The sequence below is a fragment of the Linepithema humile genome, chromosome 1 (assembly GCF_040581485.1).
Source record: "Linepithema humile isolate Giens D197 chromosome 1, Lhum_UNIL_v1.0, whole genome shotgun sequence".
NCBI classification, from domain to species: domain Eukaryota; kingdom Metazoa; phylum Arthropoda; class Insecta; order Hymenoptera; family Formicidae; genus Linepithema; species Linepithema humile.
In genome coordinates, this window is record NC_090128.1 from 13,474,639 (window position 1) to 13,491,310 (window position 16,672).

At 37.8% G+C, this 16,672-nt stretch overlaps 2 protein-coding genes across 2 annotated transcripts; one reads left to right on the forward strand and one right to left on the reverse strand.

Annotated features, from left to right (window-relative positions):
- Nucleotides 1–326: 326 nt before the first annotated feature.
- On the reverse strand, nt 327–11,078 carry LOC105672801 (C2 domain-containing protein 5). The gene is made up of 16 exons (XM_067349488.1): nt 10,758–11,078; nt 10,013–10,407; nt 9,787–9,927; nt 9,396–9,612; nt 9,128–9,253; nt 6,350–8,356; nt 6,000–6,265; nt 5,531–5,683; nt 5,214–5,382; nt 4,124–4,937; nt 3,644–3,964; nt 3,296–3,494; nt 2,948–3,126; nt 2,691–2,816; nt 2,456–2,602; nt 327–2,261 (listed from the first exon to the last, which is right to left on the reverse strand). Exons 2-16 carry the CDS (start codon nt 10,377–10,379, stop codon nt 2,175–2,177), a joined length of 5,319 nt encoding a protein of 1,772 aa, XP_067205589.1. The 5' UTR covers nt 10,380–10,407; nt 10,758–11,078; the 3' UTR covers nt 327–2,174.
- A 452-nt stretch (nt 11,079–11,530) lies between these two features.
- Nucleotides 11,531–16,627, forward strand: Dis3 (exosome complex exonuclease RRP44-like protein Dis3). The gene is made up of 14 exons (XM_012367953.2): nt 11,531–11,715; nt 11,839–12,012; nt 12,124–12,281; nt 12,456–12,643; nt 12,726–12,952; nt 13,286–13,564; nt 13,647–13,931; nt 14,154–14,391; nt 14,481–14,739; nt 14,998–15,241; nt 15,418–15,638; nt 15,723–15,891; nt 15,989–16,267; nt 16,385–16,627. The coding sequence occupies exons 1-14, from the start codon at nt 11,662–11,664 to the stop codon at nt 16,538–16,540; spliced, it is 2,931 nt and encodes a 976-aa protein (XP_012223376.1). The 5' UTR covers nt 11,531–11,661; the 3' UTR covers nt 16,541–16,627.
- Nucleotides 16,628–16,672: the final 45 nt, after the last annotated feature.

Genomic DNA, 16,672 nt, shown 5'->3' on the forward strand with positions numbered 1-16,672 from the left:
GGCTATTAGAATTAAGTATATAATAACATATTGCTAGTAAAAAAATCTAAAATAAATTTTTAAAGTAAAAACATTTATAAAAAAAATTAGTTTATTGTTTTATTTTAGAGATTTATATATATTGAAAGCAAAATTTTTAATTTAAATTAATGCAAAAATATATTAATTTTCAGTATATTTGTATATTATTTTTATTCCATTCTTATGACAGCAATCTAATTATAAAAAATACTTATCAAATTTGGAATATTGGTTAAAAATACCACGGTTTAGTCTTTCAACATCATAGAATTCTGAATAGCAATGCAGGAAATTAAGACAAAAAATATTCTTTGACATTTTATTATAAAAGGAGAAATATTTTTGAAATAGAAAAAAACAATATACTTATCACTTACTTCTAAGTACGGTAAAATGTGATTAATAGAATCATTGGAAGGGACATTACAATATTTTCCACTTATTTCAAATGATCCTAAACTCAACCAGGGTTGGTCACGGTGTCCGTATATTGTAATCTGTATTATTACATTTTTGTTCTTTATCTTAGAATTATCTCTCATATCATTACAATGTTTTATACACAGTATATGTTTAGCAACAAAAGTACATTACACTCATATCCCAATAAAAATGTTTAAAAAAAAATTAGAAATCAGAACAAGTCACGGTGACGCTGCATGACCATACCCACATTAATAAACTGTTAGTTTAACAATGAAGCTTTAAAAATTGTTTAAAAATAACAGAAAAACAAACAACTTTGACTAGAGTTTGAATACTCGAATGGATATTCGTGTCGTGATTCATGATTCTTATCAATTAGAGATAAAGATATATAACACAGTTTGTAAATCTCAATCGGACAATGTTAGAAGTTAAAATTTTTATCTAAATATTTCACTTGAGATGTAAAACATAACATTTTCTCGTAGTTCAATGCGTCTTGTCACGTATTATTCGACCAACAAACGCATTGTTTATTCGAGACTGATATAATTGTAATAAATAGTCTTGCTACGTGATTAATTGTGAACAAATATTGGACACATTTTTTTCATAATCATTCTCTACATTCTCTAATGGGACCATGCTTTTTACATGTGTAATAAGTATTTACAGAATTAAATGCGACCAATAATGGAAAGAATGTAAAATGCCGAATAGGTGTTATTATTTTATTATTGATCGCTTACCTCGAGATGTTATCAAAGTATTTCTTTTAAATGGTTTTCAAGACTGTCAAACCATTTATTTTTCATTAACTTACTTTTTCGAGCATTTTCAACACAACTAAAGGCATTTAGGTGGCCTACTTCAGGAAATTCTTATATTTAACTCTTCGAAATAACAGTGCTCTTTTTGTCAAGATTATAGACAAGTCCTAAGTTGGAAGAATCCGCGATTATATGCTAGATATATTAGCTACATCTTGTATAACGCGGAAGAATATGCTGTACACGCAACTCCTTTCTGCACAATTTCAAAGGCACCTAGTGACCGAAACTATACTGTGATTTCCAAAATGGATAAACTATTTCGTTATTATCCTAAAAATGGTATTGCCTTTAGTGTATTCTAGTGTTCAATAAAATGTAATCCTATCGTTCTAAAAGTTTCTAAGGAAACTTTCGAACAAGAGATGATAATAGTGTATTCTAGATTAACACACTACCAATAAAGTAATCCGTTATTTGCGGTGTAACCGGCAAGGCGGTTATTATTGCATGAAGAAATAAATAAAAAATGTAAATTTCTATATTTTTATGTATTATATTTACATAGTTGAGAGAAATTGTTCCTTCGATTTAATTACTTGTAAGTCGAACACTTATTTTTTTCCAATTACACCAACAACGAATTACTTTTGTATAATTGAGTATTTTGTTAAATTATAAAAATGAAGTAATATTATCAGATATTGCAAGTATGTAACAATAGACTCATGGCTTTGGCATTTCAAAATAAATTATTAAATAACAATATCGATGTCGCATAATATTAAAAACTATCATGCGACTATATATTGCACAATGTACTCCCAAAAGCCGCAACGGTCTGGTCTTATCTATAACAACGCTGATATCGGCATTTAAGTCAAATAATTAAAAATTTGACAAATAATTTGTCAAGTTTGTAGTCGTTTATGGCGGTGCTGAGTGTGGAGGCTGGGGTCAGCAATTTGAAACAGCATTATGCTTCTCATCGGCATAATAAGATACTGTTACCACATCACCGCCTACGTTAATTAGACACTGGCCCTGAAAACACATTTTTTGATGAAATATAAAATAAGTGACAAATACATAAATACAATTTAATAGTAATATTAATGATATAAATATTAATATTTGATTAATATATATTAACAATTATTTGTTAAAATTGAAACAAAATACGCTCAAGTATCTTGCTTGGCTTTGCTGATTTACAAAAATAAAATATTTTCACTAACTTGACTTTTGTGAGGGTTGTGTAGAAGCACGCACTGTGTCATAAAGAACGCTACCATCGCATTACCCCCTAATGCCGTAATGTGCGCGCGAACAATCGCCAGAACCTCCATAACAAAACTGTGGGTGAAACCGCTTAGTCCACCATTCTGCAAACAATTTGGATTATTAACGATTACCGTCGCAATGGCAACACTTCGAGAATGATAATTGTTATCAATTCTATGCAAAACTCACTTCTCGTATCGACGTGCTTTCGCGGATGAAAAAGAAATTTAAATTGCCTTGATATCTCTCTATTCTTCCGCCAGGCAAATAGGATAAAGGTGTTATATCTACGCCGTATCTTGCTTTCAAAGGCACCTAAAATAAAGCAAAACTTGTTAAAGACCTTAATGCTCAGCAGATTATTGTGAATTTCATTAGGCATTAAAATTATAGACTAGTCATAGCTAAATATTAAATTTGTACGTATTTAAAGAAAAAATTCTCACATGTTTACGTCTATGAATAGTGAATGATTTCAAACGTTGAGGTGAGCGTGGTCTCGGCTTTTGCACAGGGGCGCTGCTTAAGGTCGTCGGATTTCCTATACAAGTGCGCGTTACATTCTCGGATGCGACATTGTTCTCTAAATGATCCTCGTCAAGACTGAATATCATATCATTGTCATCTAAACAGAGATAAAATATAAAATGCAGAAAATATAAAATAGATAAAAAAAAATAACATTAGATGCTCAGTCAGTAAAAAGCCATAACTGTAAAGTGCAGCAAAATCCGGTCACAATCTCGGATAGAAATGTAAATGCAATTTATAAAGAGTATTGCTTCAATAAGTACCTGACTTTCTCACTTGATCCTTGCTTAAGGAACGACACACAATTTTCCTTTTATACTTATTCGTATTCAAGGGTTCTCCTAATCCAAGCGCCATGCCAACGACAGTCAATTGTATTTCATCCTGCTCGGGTAATGCTACTTTAAATTGCATATCGCACAGTGCGCAAGGAACCATCCTTCTTAACTTGAAGTACAAAGACTAAAATAAAAAGTAAGAAATATTATAATCAGATGGAAAAGCAGCTTACAATTTTTTTTCTCGCAAAATATTTTAGCATTGAGGATCCGCTAAAATGCGGTATAAAATAAAAAGTACATTTTGTAGAAAACATTTTCGAGAAATCGTACCTGAAGTAACCTAGCAAAGTATTTCGACGGCATCGTCGCGAATTGTCCCGTAGGAATCTTAGCTCTCGAGACCTGCGTGAACATTTGCAAGTTTCGAACGATCTCTAAATCTTCGAGACCGGGTATCGTTTGCGTGTTGACGACATGGAAATCGTCAGGCGGCCTGTTGTCCATCAGCGACGATATCCGATCCATGTCTTCGATGTCGTCCACTTCCAAAACGCACGCGTCGCGAGTGCCCAATCCGAGATCGAGCTCCGGCAGATCCTCGTCCGACTCGTCCGTGTCGGAGGTGCTCGGAACCCGTCCGTTTTCCACTTCCTACAATCGTGCGACGATCGATTAACAATCAAACTTTTCACGCTTTTTCCTTTGCTTCGAAATGAGTAAGATTCAAAGAGGCTTTTGACGATTTTAACAATCGATTATGAAAAAGTAAGCTATTTTCCTATACAACTGCGGAAACCAAGTCCTACATACGTTTGCTACGATGGGTTTTAGGTGATAAAACTCTCTGTTCTTCTTCACCGTGTCCACAATTGACTTCTGCATCTCCGCTAATTGCTCCTCGTTGTGCCACGAATTGCCAGACGCTATTTGCGGGATGTTAGGCGGCGGCAGTGCTGTCAGGTAGATCGCGGTGCCCACCGCCATGCCGATTATGAATCGCTCGCCGACGGAGACCTGCAGCCTGAGGCCGAAGATCGCGTTCATGCCTTTAATTCTGAGCTTGTTTAACAGCAAACTGTGAAGCTCGTATTCCAGGAAGGGCAGGCAGTCAGATATTTCCTTCGCGTTCAACTCGCCCCGCAGATCCTTCTTGCTCTTGCATACAGTCGCCTGGATGAAGCAGCCTCTTCCGGTCGTCGGTATGTTCGCGGGCACTTCTATCGTCGTGAACATCACGTCCGGGACTTTGGCGCGTTTGCATATTGCGCACTTGGACACGTTGACTCTGAATGGCACGCTGTTCTCGCTGTAGGGCAGGTGGCATAGATTGCACCGCAATTGCGACTGGCCGCAGGAGCCCTCGTGATCGTTGCTGTCGGACGAATGCCTGCAGGCTTTCGCGCTCTGTCGCTCCGAGTGAGGCATGATAGGCGCGTCGCCGTCGACCTTCTCCACCTTCGTCGCCGTCGACTTCTGCTGACTCTTCTCGCGATCGGAATCCACGGCAGCCGCCGGCACGTTCTGCTGAAGTTTATTCAGAACAATCCCGTCCGGATCTTGGCCGGAGTTGTGCAAATTTATGATTGCCGCCGTACCGGAAGCGCTCAGCACGCACACGTCATCACTGTGGAGAGAGAATCGTGTGAGTGTGTGTTGCAAAAATTTATATAAAGGAATATAATCATGTAAAATATGATACCAAAGTGAGCTACGCAAAACCAAATGGGTGTTCAAGCTATATTTTCTTTATTTCTATATATTCTATATTTTTATATACGCCAAGCATTAGCCTTGAATTATTTCACACATTAATTTCGTTCAGAAATCTTAAAATCCGTGTTACATTAATTCAAGACTCGTCACGCTTTGCGCAGCATTGCTAGTTTCTTCCGAAGCTCACCATATGCTAGTTTCTTCCTTGTAGCCTATAACGACGTTGCAAGCCAACGCTCTCGCATGCGACCTGACTTCCATTCTAATTTCGGTCCACCACGCATCACGGCCCTCTGGCTCCTCCAAATTACTTATCCTTTCGAGCAGTTTCACCGACCTCGAGCTCACCAGGCCACCTGTCTCCATCACACACATGACTTAGTTTCCCGCGACATTCAATTCGCGCAGAATTTTTAGACTCGATTGTTTTTATTTATCGCCAAAATGACTAAACACATTTGATTAATCGTATGATTCTCGAGGCACGTAGCAAGGCTTAATTACCGATGTGTAATATGAAGTCGGGCGGGTAATGTTGCATCGTGATGAATGGGTATTCTAACATTTCCAGCGTGTCTTGATTCATCGGTCTCACCACCGCAGCCGGTGCCCTCAAGGGTCCTGCCATCGATCTATCACTGCTGCCTAGAGAGTTACCTGAGATACACAATATGACTTTTCAATTTTTCTCTTCGCTTTTAATTGAACCGCTGAAAAAAAAAACTGGATCCTAAATGGCAACAGCGTGATACATGCGCATAATTTTTCTCTTTCTACAAAACTTGTAACGTATAAAATAATTTTGAGAAGCAATCTTCCGATAGCTTCGATTAATTAAATTAATTATTGTGCAAATTATTGCAATTAACTTATATGCTCGAATTAATTGTACAATTGCAGTATATAAATTGATGAAATTAATTGGAACATCCTTGCTTATTCTACTCCTTTTATTTGGAACTGGAACTCTCACCTTTCGGAGTAACACTCAGATCGGAATCGCTCGATCTCCGGTGAAGCGGCACACTGGCGAGCGTCCTGGTCGCCGGTGACTGGGACATTTTCTGAGCGGCCACCGATGGCACGGTCGGCAATGGACAGGACGGACTGACCGATGCTTCGTCCTGCTGCCTAAGATTGGGAGAAGGACGGGACACACACATGTTGTAAGTCATATTAGCCGTGTTAGTGGGCTTAGTGCAATCAATATGACATGACGCTATCCCTAGATTACAGACGCTATTGCATTTGCGTATCGCGACTGTCATCGTGTCGCACGATGGATGATGATGATGATGATGATGATGATGATGATCGGTGGGCGCTGCTACGTGAATACTGTCGCCTTCGAGTTCTACCGCGGCTATCGCGTCTAATTTGCCGCGGTCGCTCCTCGGCGAACCGTCGAGCGGACGGTCGGCCGGGGAAGCGGCTCGCTTCGAGCTCGCTACGCGCGTACGATCGGTTAAATTGACGAGAGAGGAACCGCAGGAGCGGGAGGCGGCGTAAAAGATCGGGTGCTCGCCCGAGAACAGATTTTCGGGGGTCGAGTGGACGCGGGGAACGCGCGAAACGACGTCCTTGCGACGTCTGTGCGACGCGCGTCTCCTGGATGTGCGGCGGGTGGGAAACTTGTCAAGCGACTCCGCCGGAACTCTGCACGCCTTCTTCTCGCGTCTCCTTCGCTTGCTCTTCGGCGACGTGATTTTTTTACCGTGATGCGTGGACGACATCAGCTTCGTGTCGATCAACCTGATCAGGTCGTGCATGCATCGTCGTCTCGCGATAGTCGCCCTCGCGCCGAGTTCGTCGTTGGACGCGCTGGCGCGCGCCGTCGAGCCCGACAGCTCGGGCGCGTCGGTGGCGTCTCTCTCTTCCGCTTCAGCGACCGATGGGGATCGCTCTTCTCGTTGATGAGCGGACTGTCTACGCGCCCGGCATAGATCCCGCTCGTGTCTCGTGAGGTGAACGCGATGCACCTCGCGAAACGCATCGTCGGGTTCAGCGCCGCTGTGTCGCTTCTCCTTCTGTAAACTCAACGTCTGACACTTTCCAGAAGTGTCGGACGTTTTCCCGGCGTCGTTGATTTCTCGATTGTCAGCCGACGACTGACTCGACTGCGAGACGAGAGTGTTGCTCTCGGCCGGGCTGCGCGAGGTCGCGATGTCGGACCGTTCTTCATCATTCGACAATGCGAATGCGTCGACCGACGTGTCCGAGTCCGTGCTCTCGTGAGCGTCCACGGTAATTATAGGGATGACATCGTTGCGCGGCTCGACAGTTCCGCTCGCTGAATCCGCCGCTGGCGATAAACGATTCGTCGCCGCGTCCGAGTCCACTTGCAGGGTGGATTCCGTGCAGCTCTCCGCGCTCGAACGGGCGATGGGGATTGTCTCCTGGCAATCCGACGTTTCGTCGGAGTCCCGCTCGACCGAGTACCTGGAATCGTCCAGGATATTGTAACTGGCGGTGTCGTCCGACGATTCGTTGCCAGTGGAATTGTCGTCGAAGGACGACATCTCCGTCTCGTCGACCAACGACGAGGCGTTCCGCCGCTGTCCTTCGTCCTTGACCTCGTTACTTTCCTCTTCCGCGTTTTCCCGAGACTTCTCTTTAAGAATTTTCTCGCCATCCGCTACTTCGCTCGATGCTTCGTCGTTGGATACTTGATCGCTGCGGGGAATTGGAGTGCATTCAGCGAGCTCTGTCTTCTCCAGAGGCATGCTATGTATGGAACCGATCAGCAATGCGGCCATTAAGCCGCCGGTGGTCTTGGCTTCCTTGAGATTTCTCTCTGTTTTTAAATTCACGACGGGGAATCTGATCGAGTCGGCATCAGAATCGCGATCGGACTCGGCGGCACGATGCTCCTCGCCGACGGAATCGAATTTGCTGCGAAGATGCCTGATTTGCCTGGACAGTCGGCCCTTCGGCGTTTCTCTCTTCGCGTCTGCTGGCGTCAGCGCGGTGCGCAGTGATCTCACCGCCTCGTCGATTAAGCACTCCGGGGATGGGGTGAGATCCGAACCGCTGGAGATCCTCAGGTTCAGAGTGCTCGAAGTGTTGCATCGGAAAAACGGAATGCGCTTGACGCGTTTCCCTCGCGTTCTGGCACACCCAGGAGTCTCGAACCACGGTTTCGTGGCGCGTTCTAGGCGTGTTAACGATGACGTGGACCTCGCGAAGGACGAAAGACTTTTGTTTATGGGTTTCATCGGTATGCGCGTGGGATACAAAGCGGGAACACGAGCGGGAAGAGACGTGAGGATGAACGGCGCGCTGTCGTCTAAACGTTCCGCTTTAATGCGTGAGGAAAGCGCGAATGCGATCCTATACAAACGCATGCGGGTGGGGAAGACAAAAAAAATATCTATTAATCTTCATGTACCCTTTGCAAAAACTCATTGTAAATAGCAACAACAGGAGACAGATTTGATTTAAACAAAAAGGGAAAATTGTTATTTATGCAACATAAAAACCATTTTTTTAAAACAAGTGTACAATAAGAAAAAGAAAGAAAAAAGTGGTGAGGCTAATGTGAGAAAAGTAGATGTCAAATCAAGAGAAGTATGCGACAAGAAAAAAGAAGAGAAAATAATGCAACTCGGAAAAAGTAGAACACGAAATCAAACAAAGTAACTTGATTATCAGTAGCTAATCAATGAACAATTCGGTACAATCTCGTGAATAACATTGAATTCGTGATGTGCTAAAGTGACGGGAAGATAATCAACACCGAATCGATTCGATCACCTAATTGCTCTCTGTAGATTAGATTCAATTCGTTCGATAAATAATTCGTTTTCGGATCGCACATATCCATCCCGCGTAAATTATGTTCAGTCGCGAAGTAGATTATCTCAGCCGTAAAACAGAAGTGGCAGCATTTCCCTGTATAAAATTCTTGAAATAGCTCGTTAGCGAGCGCCAAGTTTATCGCCATTTATACGAGTTGGCGACACGCTTAATTGGCTCGTGCTATGCCAGACGCAATTGCGTGGTAATTTACCATTTATCGCGACGATCAAACATGCAGTTATATTCGGATGAGGCACCGCCTCTTCCGATATAATACATAATTGGACGTACGAAAGTACTTACTCCTCGATGTTAATATTGTCGCAAGGAAAGCCGAGGACGTCATGCAATTTTACGAGCGTCACCGCTGTGCCTATTCCTCTGGCGACAATGCCGGATTCACCTTCCAGATCGAAGTTTTGCAGATACCTGATATCAAATTAGACAATAACGTAACAAATATCTGGATATTAAGACAATTTTAATCAACTCTTTCACAATTTTCACTTGAGATTGAAATGTTAGTGCCTACAGAATTAAGAATTTTACTTCTATAAAAAAAAAGATGTACCCAATCACAGCATTTCCACCAAGATCCAGTGCCTTCAATCCAATTTTCCTCTGAACTTCTCCGCTTAATTTAAAAAATAGAGTCTGTCGTGCCTCGTTTGATGCTCTAGGAGTTCTTATTTTGTCGATCCACTTGTATTCTGGATCATCGCTAACTACAAGTTCCTCAACAAATCCGTGTATCATCTGTGCATGGTATCCATATGGTATATTCGGCGCTAAAATGTATTTTAATTGTTTATTATAAAAATTTTAAGAAAAAAATCTCCATACAAAGAAATACATCACAAAACTAATCAATTACAGATATCATATAATGCATATACATGCTCATGATATATGTCACTGTTAAAATTGGGTTCTAAAAATCTGTAGAAATTAAATATACTTACAGTAAAAAAATTGTACTCCACAGGACGACTGTCTAAACTTGTTAAAATCGGAGAACAACTCCACCTTGATAATAATATTCACTTCACCACGTATGCCATGCATTGTATCGTATACAGGTATCCATCCGGTCATAACTGATCCTACAAGCAAATGTATAAAACAGTAAGGAAATACTTAAGAAATAACATAAAATACACAACATCCTCCATATTCCATTTAGATCACCTTGTGAGCCAGCACTGGTGTTCATGGTTGCCTCCAAGGTCCAAATGTTTTTTACTGGAGGCAACACACCAGGTAACAACAACGGATTCAAGTTTACATAAACTTTGCCTATTGCGTCATTTGCAGAATACGTATCGTGATCCATTAGCCTGATCTGTAATGGCTCATCCTGCAATTCTGCATCGTCAACTTCAAATTTATACCATTCCGAATTCCACTGTGGGTTCAGCGATTTTCGACATACATCCGTCTTGTAAGTAATATTGCCGAATTTCAGTTCCACGTATGCATCTGTTGTATCACCAGAACGGTCCATAACTGGTAAATTACGGCCTGCCAGTATTTTCACCTTTATTTTTCCAGGCATTGTGTCGCTTTAGAATTCAATGAGCAATCTGTAAAAAAAATTTGTGTTTATACATGCATTATGTTAATATAAAAGACTGAAAGTAAAACGTAAATAAGTAGAATACATATTTTTCATATTATTGCAACAAATGATACATTAGATTTATTTCTGCGTGATAGTAAGAGATTTTATAGATTACACATCTTTCCAAATTCAAAAAATGTATTTGAAAACAGACGTTTATTTGAGTGTTATCAATATGTACGATATTATTAGGCACATTGACTGGGAAGACTTGTCATATTATTTCACTAATAATATATTATCACATCTCACATCTCTCAATGACATTTCACGAATAATTCTAGAATAAATATTTCATCAATAAATAATTACATTTTCTCGATTCCCACAATCGCCGATTAACCTCTCGTGTCTTATTTCTTACAAAAATTTGCAATTACAATGCAGAAGACAACCCAACTCCGGCGAAACGCATGACAGCGTCCGATGAATTTGGTCCGACAAATAGGTTAAGTGTCCATTACGATTTTACCAACAAACCATAAATTCAAATCTGATCTAAAAATGCGCGGATCGTCCAAAATTAAACTGTTCTAACGTCGACTACATATAAATCGTTGTTCTTTTAGCGGTATATCACATCACTATTTGCTACTGAAAATAAACCCTGATATTACGTATGCTTTCCGCTTTTATAAAATTATTTGTATTCAGAAATTATATAAATTAAAGAAATTTGCTAATTAGCTATTCCACATTCAAACAATTACTTTTTGAAGCAATTAACAATTTCTTTTGATTTTAATTAGTTCATAAAATATATTGTAGTAGAAAAAATTTTTACACTAACAAAGTTGTGAAAATTCATAATACTTTAAAAAAATTCAAAATATTGATTTTTTTTTAATTTTTTGTAAAACTGCACTATCTTAAAAAAAATAATATTTTTAAAACAGTAGAAAGTTTTTTTTTTTATATTGATGCTTTGTAAAGCACCAAGAAAAAAAATACAAAAGCTTTTTTATTATATTGTTCTATTATTACAAGTAAACTATTTGTTAATTAATGTATCGATATATCGGAGTTTAATTTAATTCGAAAAAATATCGAAACTTTGATACATCGATATTTTAACCACGGTGCATGTTCACGCTGTAATCATAACCTAAGAATCCTCAGGTCGACGCACAGTGATCAACAAAATCACTAGTGTGTATGAATCAATTTATGAAAGAAATCATATACATTTAAATGAACGTATACATACTACATCAATATGTTAACGACAAAAGTCTTTTTTCGAAAGACGAAGGGAGGAAACATATTTAAGGTATGTCTGCTGGATATAAATTTATCCTGGAAATTTACTTATAGCAATTTACGTTTAAATATAATTATATATAAAATTTCAATCATTGAAAACAGTATGAATATTTTGACTTTTATCCATTAGACCGTCAGAGAGCATTATCTTAGAGATGACATTTACTGTGGTTTTAAAATGTGTAAGAAATGTAGGGCAAGGCCACGAGACATGATATTAGATGAAGAGAATGTTGGTGCAAAGTCTTCTTTAATTCTAGTTCCGTATTTTCTTGTACTTGACACAAATATAATTTTGGATCAAGTAAGTATTGTCCTATCGAATGTGATCTATTATAATTTTAATTGATTTTTTTGTATTTACAATGATTTTACATCGATCGATTTAAACAGACTAATTTTCTTTCAATAATAGATAGACATATTGGAAGAAGATGTTATCACCAATGTAATTATCCTGCAAACAGTGTTGGAAGAAATTCGACATAGAAGTTCTACTGTATATAAGAAATTGAAAAACATTATAGCAGACACAAAGCGAAAATTTTTTGTGTTCATTAATGAACATCATCGGTATGTGCAATATAGAAGTAAATTGTATGATTAATCTTATATTCTGTTATGATATAATATAATCATTAATATATTACTGTTTTGTGATAAATTTTTATATTGGATTTTAAATATTTTATGTGTTGCATTCTATGTAATAATAAAAAAATATTTTATATTATATATTGTTTTTAGAGACACTTATATTGAAAGAGAACCAGGTGAAAAGACAAATAATCGTAATGATAGAGCAATACGAGTTGCAGTTAAATGGTATAATACGCATTTGGACTCTGAAGATTGTAATATAAAAATTGTTCTACTAACAGATGATGTAGAAAATAGAACACTTGCAACTGAGGATGGACTATTTGTTGCATCAAGTATGACTTACTCAATTCCAATTTACTTAAAGCTATACAATTGATACAATTGTGTAAAAAATAACATATATTTTTTACATAGTGGAAGATTACGTTGGATCATTGGAAAATTCAAATTACCTGCTGGATAAATTATGTAAACGTTCTTACATTTTGGATAGTAAGAGCCCGGATTTGTTTCCTTGTCATTTAACGCCTGCGGAAGTGCATAATGGCATATCATCTGGTAAACTGCTGCAGGGAGCATTTTTAGCATCTAGAGAAAATTTTCTCGAAGGAAATGTAAACGTTGAAGGAAGGGAAAAACCTGTAAGATATATATAATTGTTAATATATATATAGATGCTTAAATATAGCATTATTTTTGTTCAGTTTAAGCAAAAAGTTTTTAAGCCATGAATTTTTTTCTAATAGTATGAATAATTTATGTAAACTATTTAAGATGTAAGTTAAATTTTTATGGATTTTTTGCAAAATAATAGGTATCACATCAATGAAAACTGTGATTAAAATAAAATTTTTAATATAATGAATTTTTTAAAACAATTTCTCTCATTATTACTAAATATTGCTGAATTTTTCCTTGTTTGACAATAGATGCATATTAATTTTTCAGAATTACATTACCATTTTTTATTTTAGATATTTGTACAAGGACGTATTAATCTTAATAGGGCGGTCGATGGCGATACAGTCGCAGTTGAAATATTTCCAGAGGACCAGTGGTCATCCCCTAGTGAAATTGTTCTGCAGGATGAGGAAGGTGCGGATGCCGATGACGTTCCAGAAGATGAGAAAGTGCTCGTTAAACAGAATTCGTCGAAAACAGTGGAAAAGACACCTACGGGTAAAATTGTCGGTATTATTAGGCGAAAGTGGAGACAATATTGCGGAATATTGCAGCCGAGTGCAATCAAAGGAGTAAGAATCTCTGCCATATTGTGATATTTAAATAATTTTGCTGTGTATCCATATTCTTATCTTCTCCATTATCAATGTACAGAATGTGAGGCATCTATTTGTTCCGGCTGAAAGAAAGATCCCGAAAATAAGAATCGAAACTCGACAGTCTGAGATATTGAGTAAGCAGAGAATTATCGTCGCCCTGGACGCGTGGCCGCGAAATTCAAAGTATCCGCTTGGTCACTTCGTACGAGCACTTGGTAATATTGGAGACAAAAACACGGAGAATGAAGTGTTACTCTTGGAACACGATGTGCCGCACAGCCGTTTCTCTGATGCCGTTCTTAGTTTTCTCCCAAAGCTACCATGGATCATCACAGATGCGGTATGTATACCTACTCGGATAACTGAATTATTTTGAACTGCTGAAGTAATTAAAATATACAGGTAATTCGATGAATGATGTAGCTATGCAGAATCGCAAGATCAATTTACAATATGTGATATATAGAAATGTGAATCAAAAATATAAAAATTGAAAAACAAAGTTTTAATTGAATAAATTTTAAATAATTTAGTTAATCAAAATAAATAATTGAATCTATAGGATGTAGCGCAAAGGGAAGACCTTCGACACCTGGATATCTGTTCTGTGGATCCGCCGGGCTGCACGGATATCGACGATGCGTTACATTGCAGAAGTTTATCGAACGGCAATTACGAAGTCGGCGTGCATATTGCTGATGTATCTCATTTTATAAGACCCGGGACTGCGCTGGACAAAGAAGCGGCTTTACGCGCCACCACTGTATACCTCGTCGATAAACGAATCGATATGGTTCCTGGTAAAAATAGAAACATTTTGTATCAGACAATATTGTACGCAGTTGCAGCCTAAATTATGTAATATAAAACGTTTTTTTTTTTATTTTAGAGTTACTTAGCTCAAATCTCTGTTCCTTGCGTGGTGAGGAAGAAAGATTCGCGTTCTCTTGCATATGGGAGATAGATCCTGATGCAAACATAGTCGGTACAAGATTTTGTAAATCTATAATTTGTTCACGTCAGGCTATGACGTATGAAGAGGCACAATTGAAGATTGATGATGCTACCCAGCAAGATTCCATTACGTTATCATTGAGGGGGCTAAATCAGTTGGCAAAAAAATTGAAGGCGAGACGCTTTAAGAATGGGTATGCTTATCCTATTGCAATGTCTATGTTGAATTCTGAATTATTTTATTTTTTCTGAATTTATTATATTATTCTGAATTATAGTAAATGTTCTGTCAAATTTTCTAATTCTTTTTTATTATTACATGATTAGATTTTATAATTAAAATTTTCTACATAGAAAAAAAGATTTCTTTATAATTTTGGAAAAATATCTCATTAATGTAAAATATGAAATATCAGCATAGAATTTTAGCACAAGGATTTTTTTCTTTGCAGTGCCTTATCTTTAGCATCTCCAGAGATACGTTTCCAAATAGACAGTGAAACGCACGATCCTATTGATGTGGAGGCGAAAAAGTTAAGGGAAACTAATTCTATGGTGGAGGAATTTATGTTGCTTGCAAATATCAGTGTCGCTGAAAAAATATTGGCCGAGTTTCCGGAATGCGCCATGCTAAGGAGACATCCTGAACCGCCACAAAGTAACTTTGAACCATTGGTTAAAGCTGCAAAACATCAGGTATTGTTATTTTAGTTTAGAATTTTCCAAATTTGCAAAGATATTTAATGTCGAAAATTTAAAAGCAGCGCTGAATAATAATTTCTCAATATTTATGTAAGAATCATTTAAGAATTTTTATCTCAGGTTTAAAAAGGAAATCTCTTTTTAATATCAGTCAATGAAATTGATTACAGGGTTTCACTATTAATACAAATACCGGCAAGGAGTTGGCTCAATCACTGGAAGGAGCTAAAAAAGAATCAAATCCTTACTTCAATACAATGTTGAAAATATTAGCTACGCGATGCATGATGCAGGCGGTGTATTTTATCAGCGGCATGCATCAGGCGGACGAATTTAAGCATTATGGATTGGCGTGTCCCATTTACACTCATTTCACGTCTCCTATTCGAAGGCAAGCTATCTGAAAATTATTATATATATATCTGAAAGTTATTACAAATATTAAATTTATTCCAAGTTACATCGTATTTTACAGATATGCTGATATAATCGTGCATCGACTGTTAGCCGTGTGTATAGGTGCCGATGCGACTTATCCGGAATTGCTGGATAAGAAGAAGAGTCATTTGCTGTGTCATAATCTGAATTATCGCAATCGAATGGCACAATATGCCGGCCGAGCTTCAGTGGCGCTTCACACACATGTCGGTTTATTATAAAAATTCCTTATATTTTTCCACACAAAAGATTTGGAAAGTTAAAACTGTCAGACTTTTAACTCGATCACTTTACATCTTCCAGATATTTTTCCGCGAAAAGATTCAGGATGAAGAAGGATACATTCTCTTTGTTCGGAAAAATGCTTTGCAAGTGCTTATTCCGAAATATGGTTTAGAAGGAATATTGTATCTAAATAGTACTACTTCACCGTCCATCACGTTCACGTACAATTCAGAGGATCAATCGCAAACTTGCGGAGATGTCGTATTTCGGGCATTTGATCCTATTGTCGTGCAAATGAGTCTGGACAGGTCCAACGTTCAACATGAGAAATTATTTTTCAAACTTGTGAAACCGGAAGTAAGTACAGGCATAGAAAACAAAAAACATGATTTATATCAACATGTAATATAAAAAAAAAGATTTGCACAGCTTTACATTGTTAACAGTATAATCCACTAATTTCTATTTAATTAGATTCCAGATTTCAGCGTTCCTCCATTAAATACAGAAACTCTCAGCGTCACCGAAGATGACTCTACAAAAGAGGCATTGAAACGGAAGGCAGAAGTTCAAGAGTCAGCCAATGTTCAAAACAAAAAAATTGGAAAGAAGAAAAAGAAGAAAAATTAAGAATATTATGATTTTTCAAGTGTAATACGAATCGCATAATATTCTTGACGCATTTGCTGAAATAAAATTTGCTCTACAACTTTACAATGATTACTTAATTATTCATCATTATTGCTTCTCATCGCTCTGGCG

What these genes read in the sequence shown, in the direction of transcription:
- Dis3 (XM_012367953.2), top strand. Translation starts at nt 11,662, where the DNA reads ATGTTAACGACAAAAGTCTTTTTTCGAAAGACGAAGGGAGGAAACATA. An exon ending in CATGGATCATCACAGATGCG is followed by an intron (nt 13,932 to 14,153) that starts GTATGTATACCT and finishes TTGAATCTATAG; the next exon opens with GATGTAGCGCAAAGGGAAGA. An exon ending in TTAAAGCTGCAAAACATCAG is followed by an intron (nt 15,242 to 15,417) that starts GTATTGTTATTT and finishes AATTGATTACAG; the next exon opens with GGTTTCACTATTAATACAAA.
- LOC105672801 (XM_067349488.1), bottom strand. Translation starts at nt 10,379, where the DNA reads ATGCCTGGAAAAATAAAGGTGAAAATACTGGCAGGCCGTAATTTACCA. An exon ending in GGTGGAAATGCTGTGATTGG is followed by an intron (nt 9,254 to 9,395) that starts GTACATCTTTTT and finishes ATTTGATATCAG; the next exon opens with GTATCTGCAAAACTTCGATC. An exon ending in ACAACCCTCACAAAAGTCAA is followed by an intron (nt 2,262 to 2,455) that starts GTTAGTGAAAAT and finishes ATGTGTTTTCAG; the next exon opens with GGCCAGTGTCTAATTAACGT.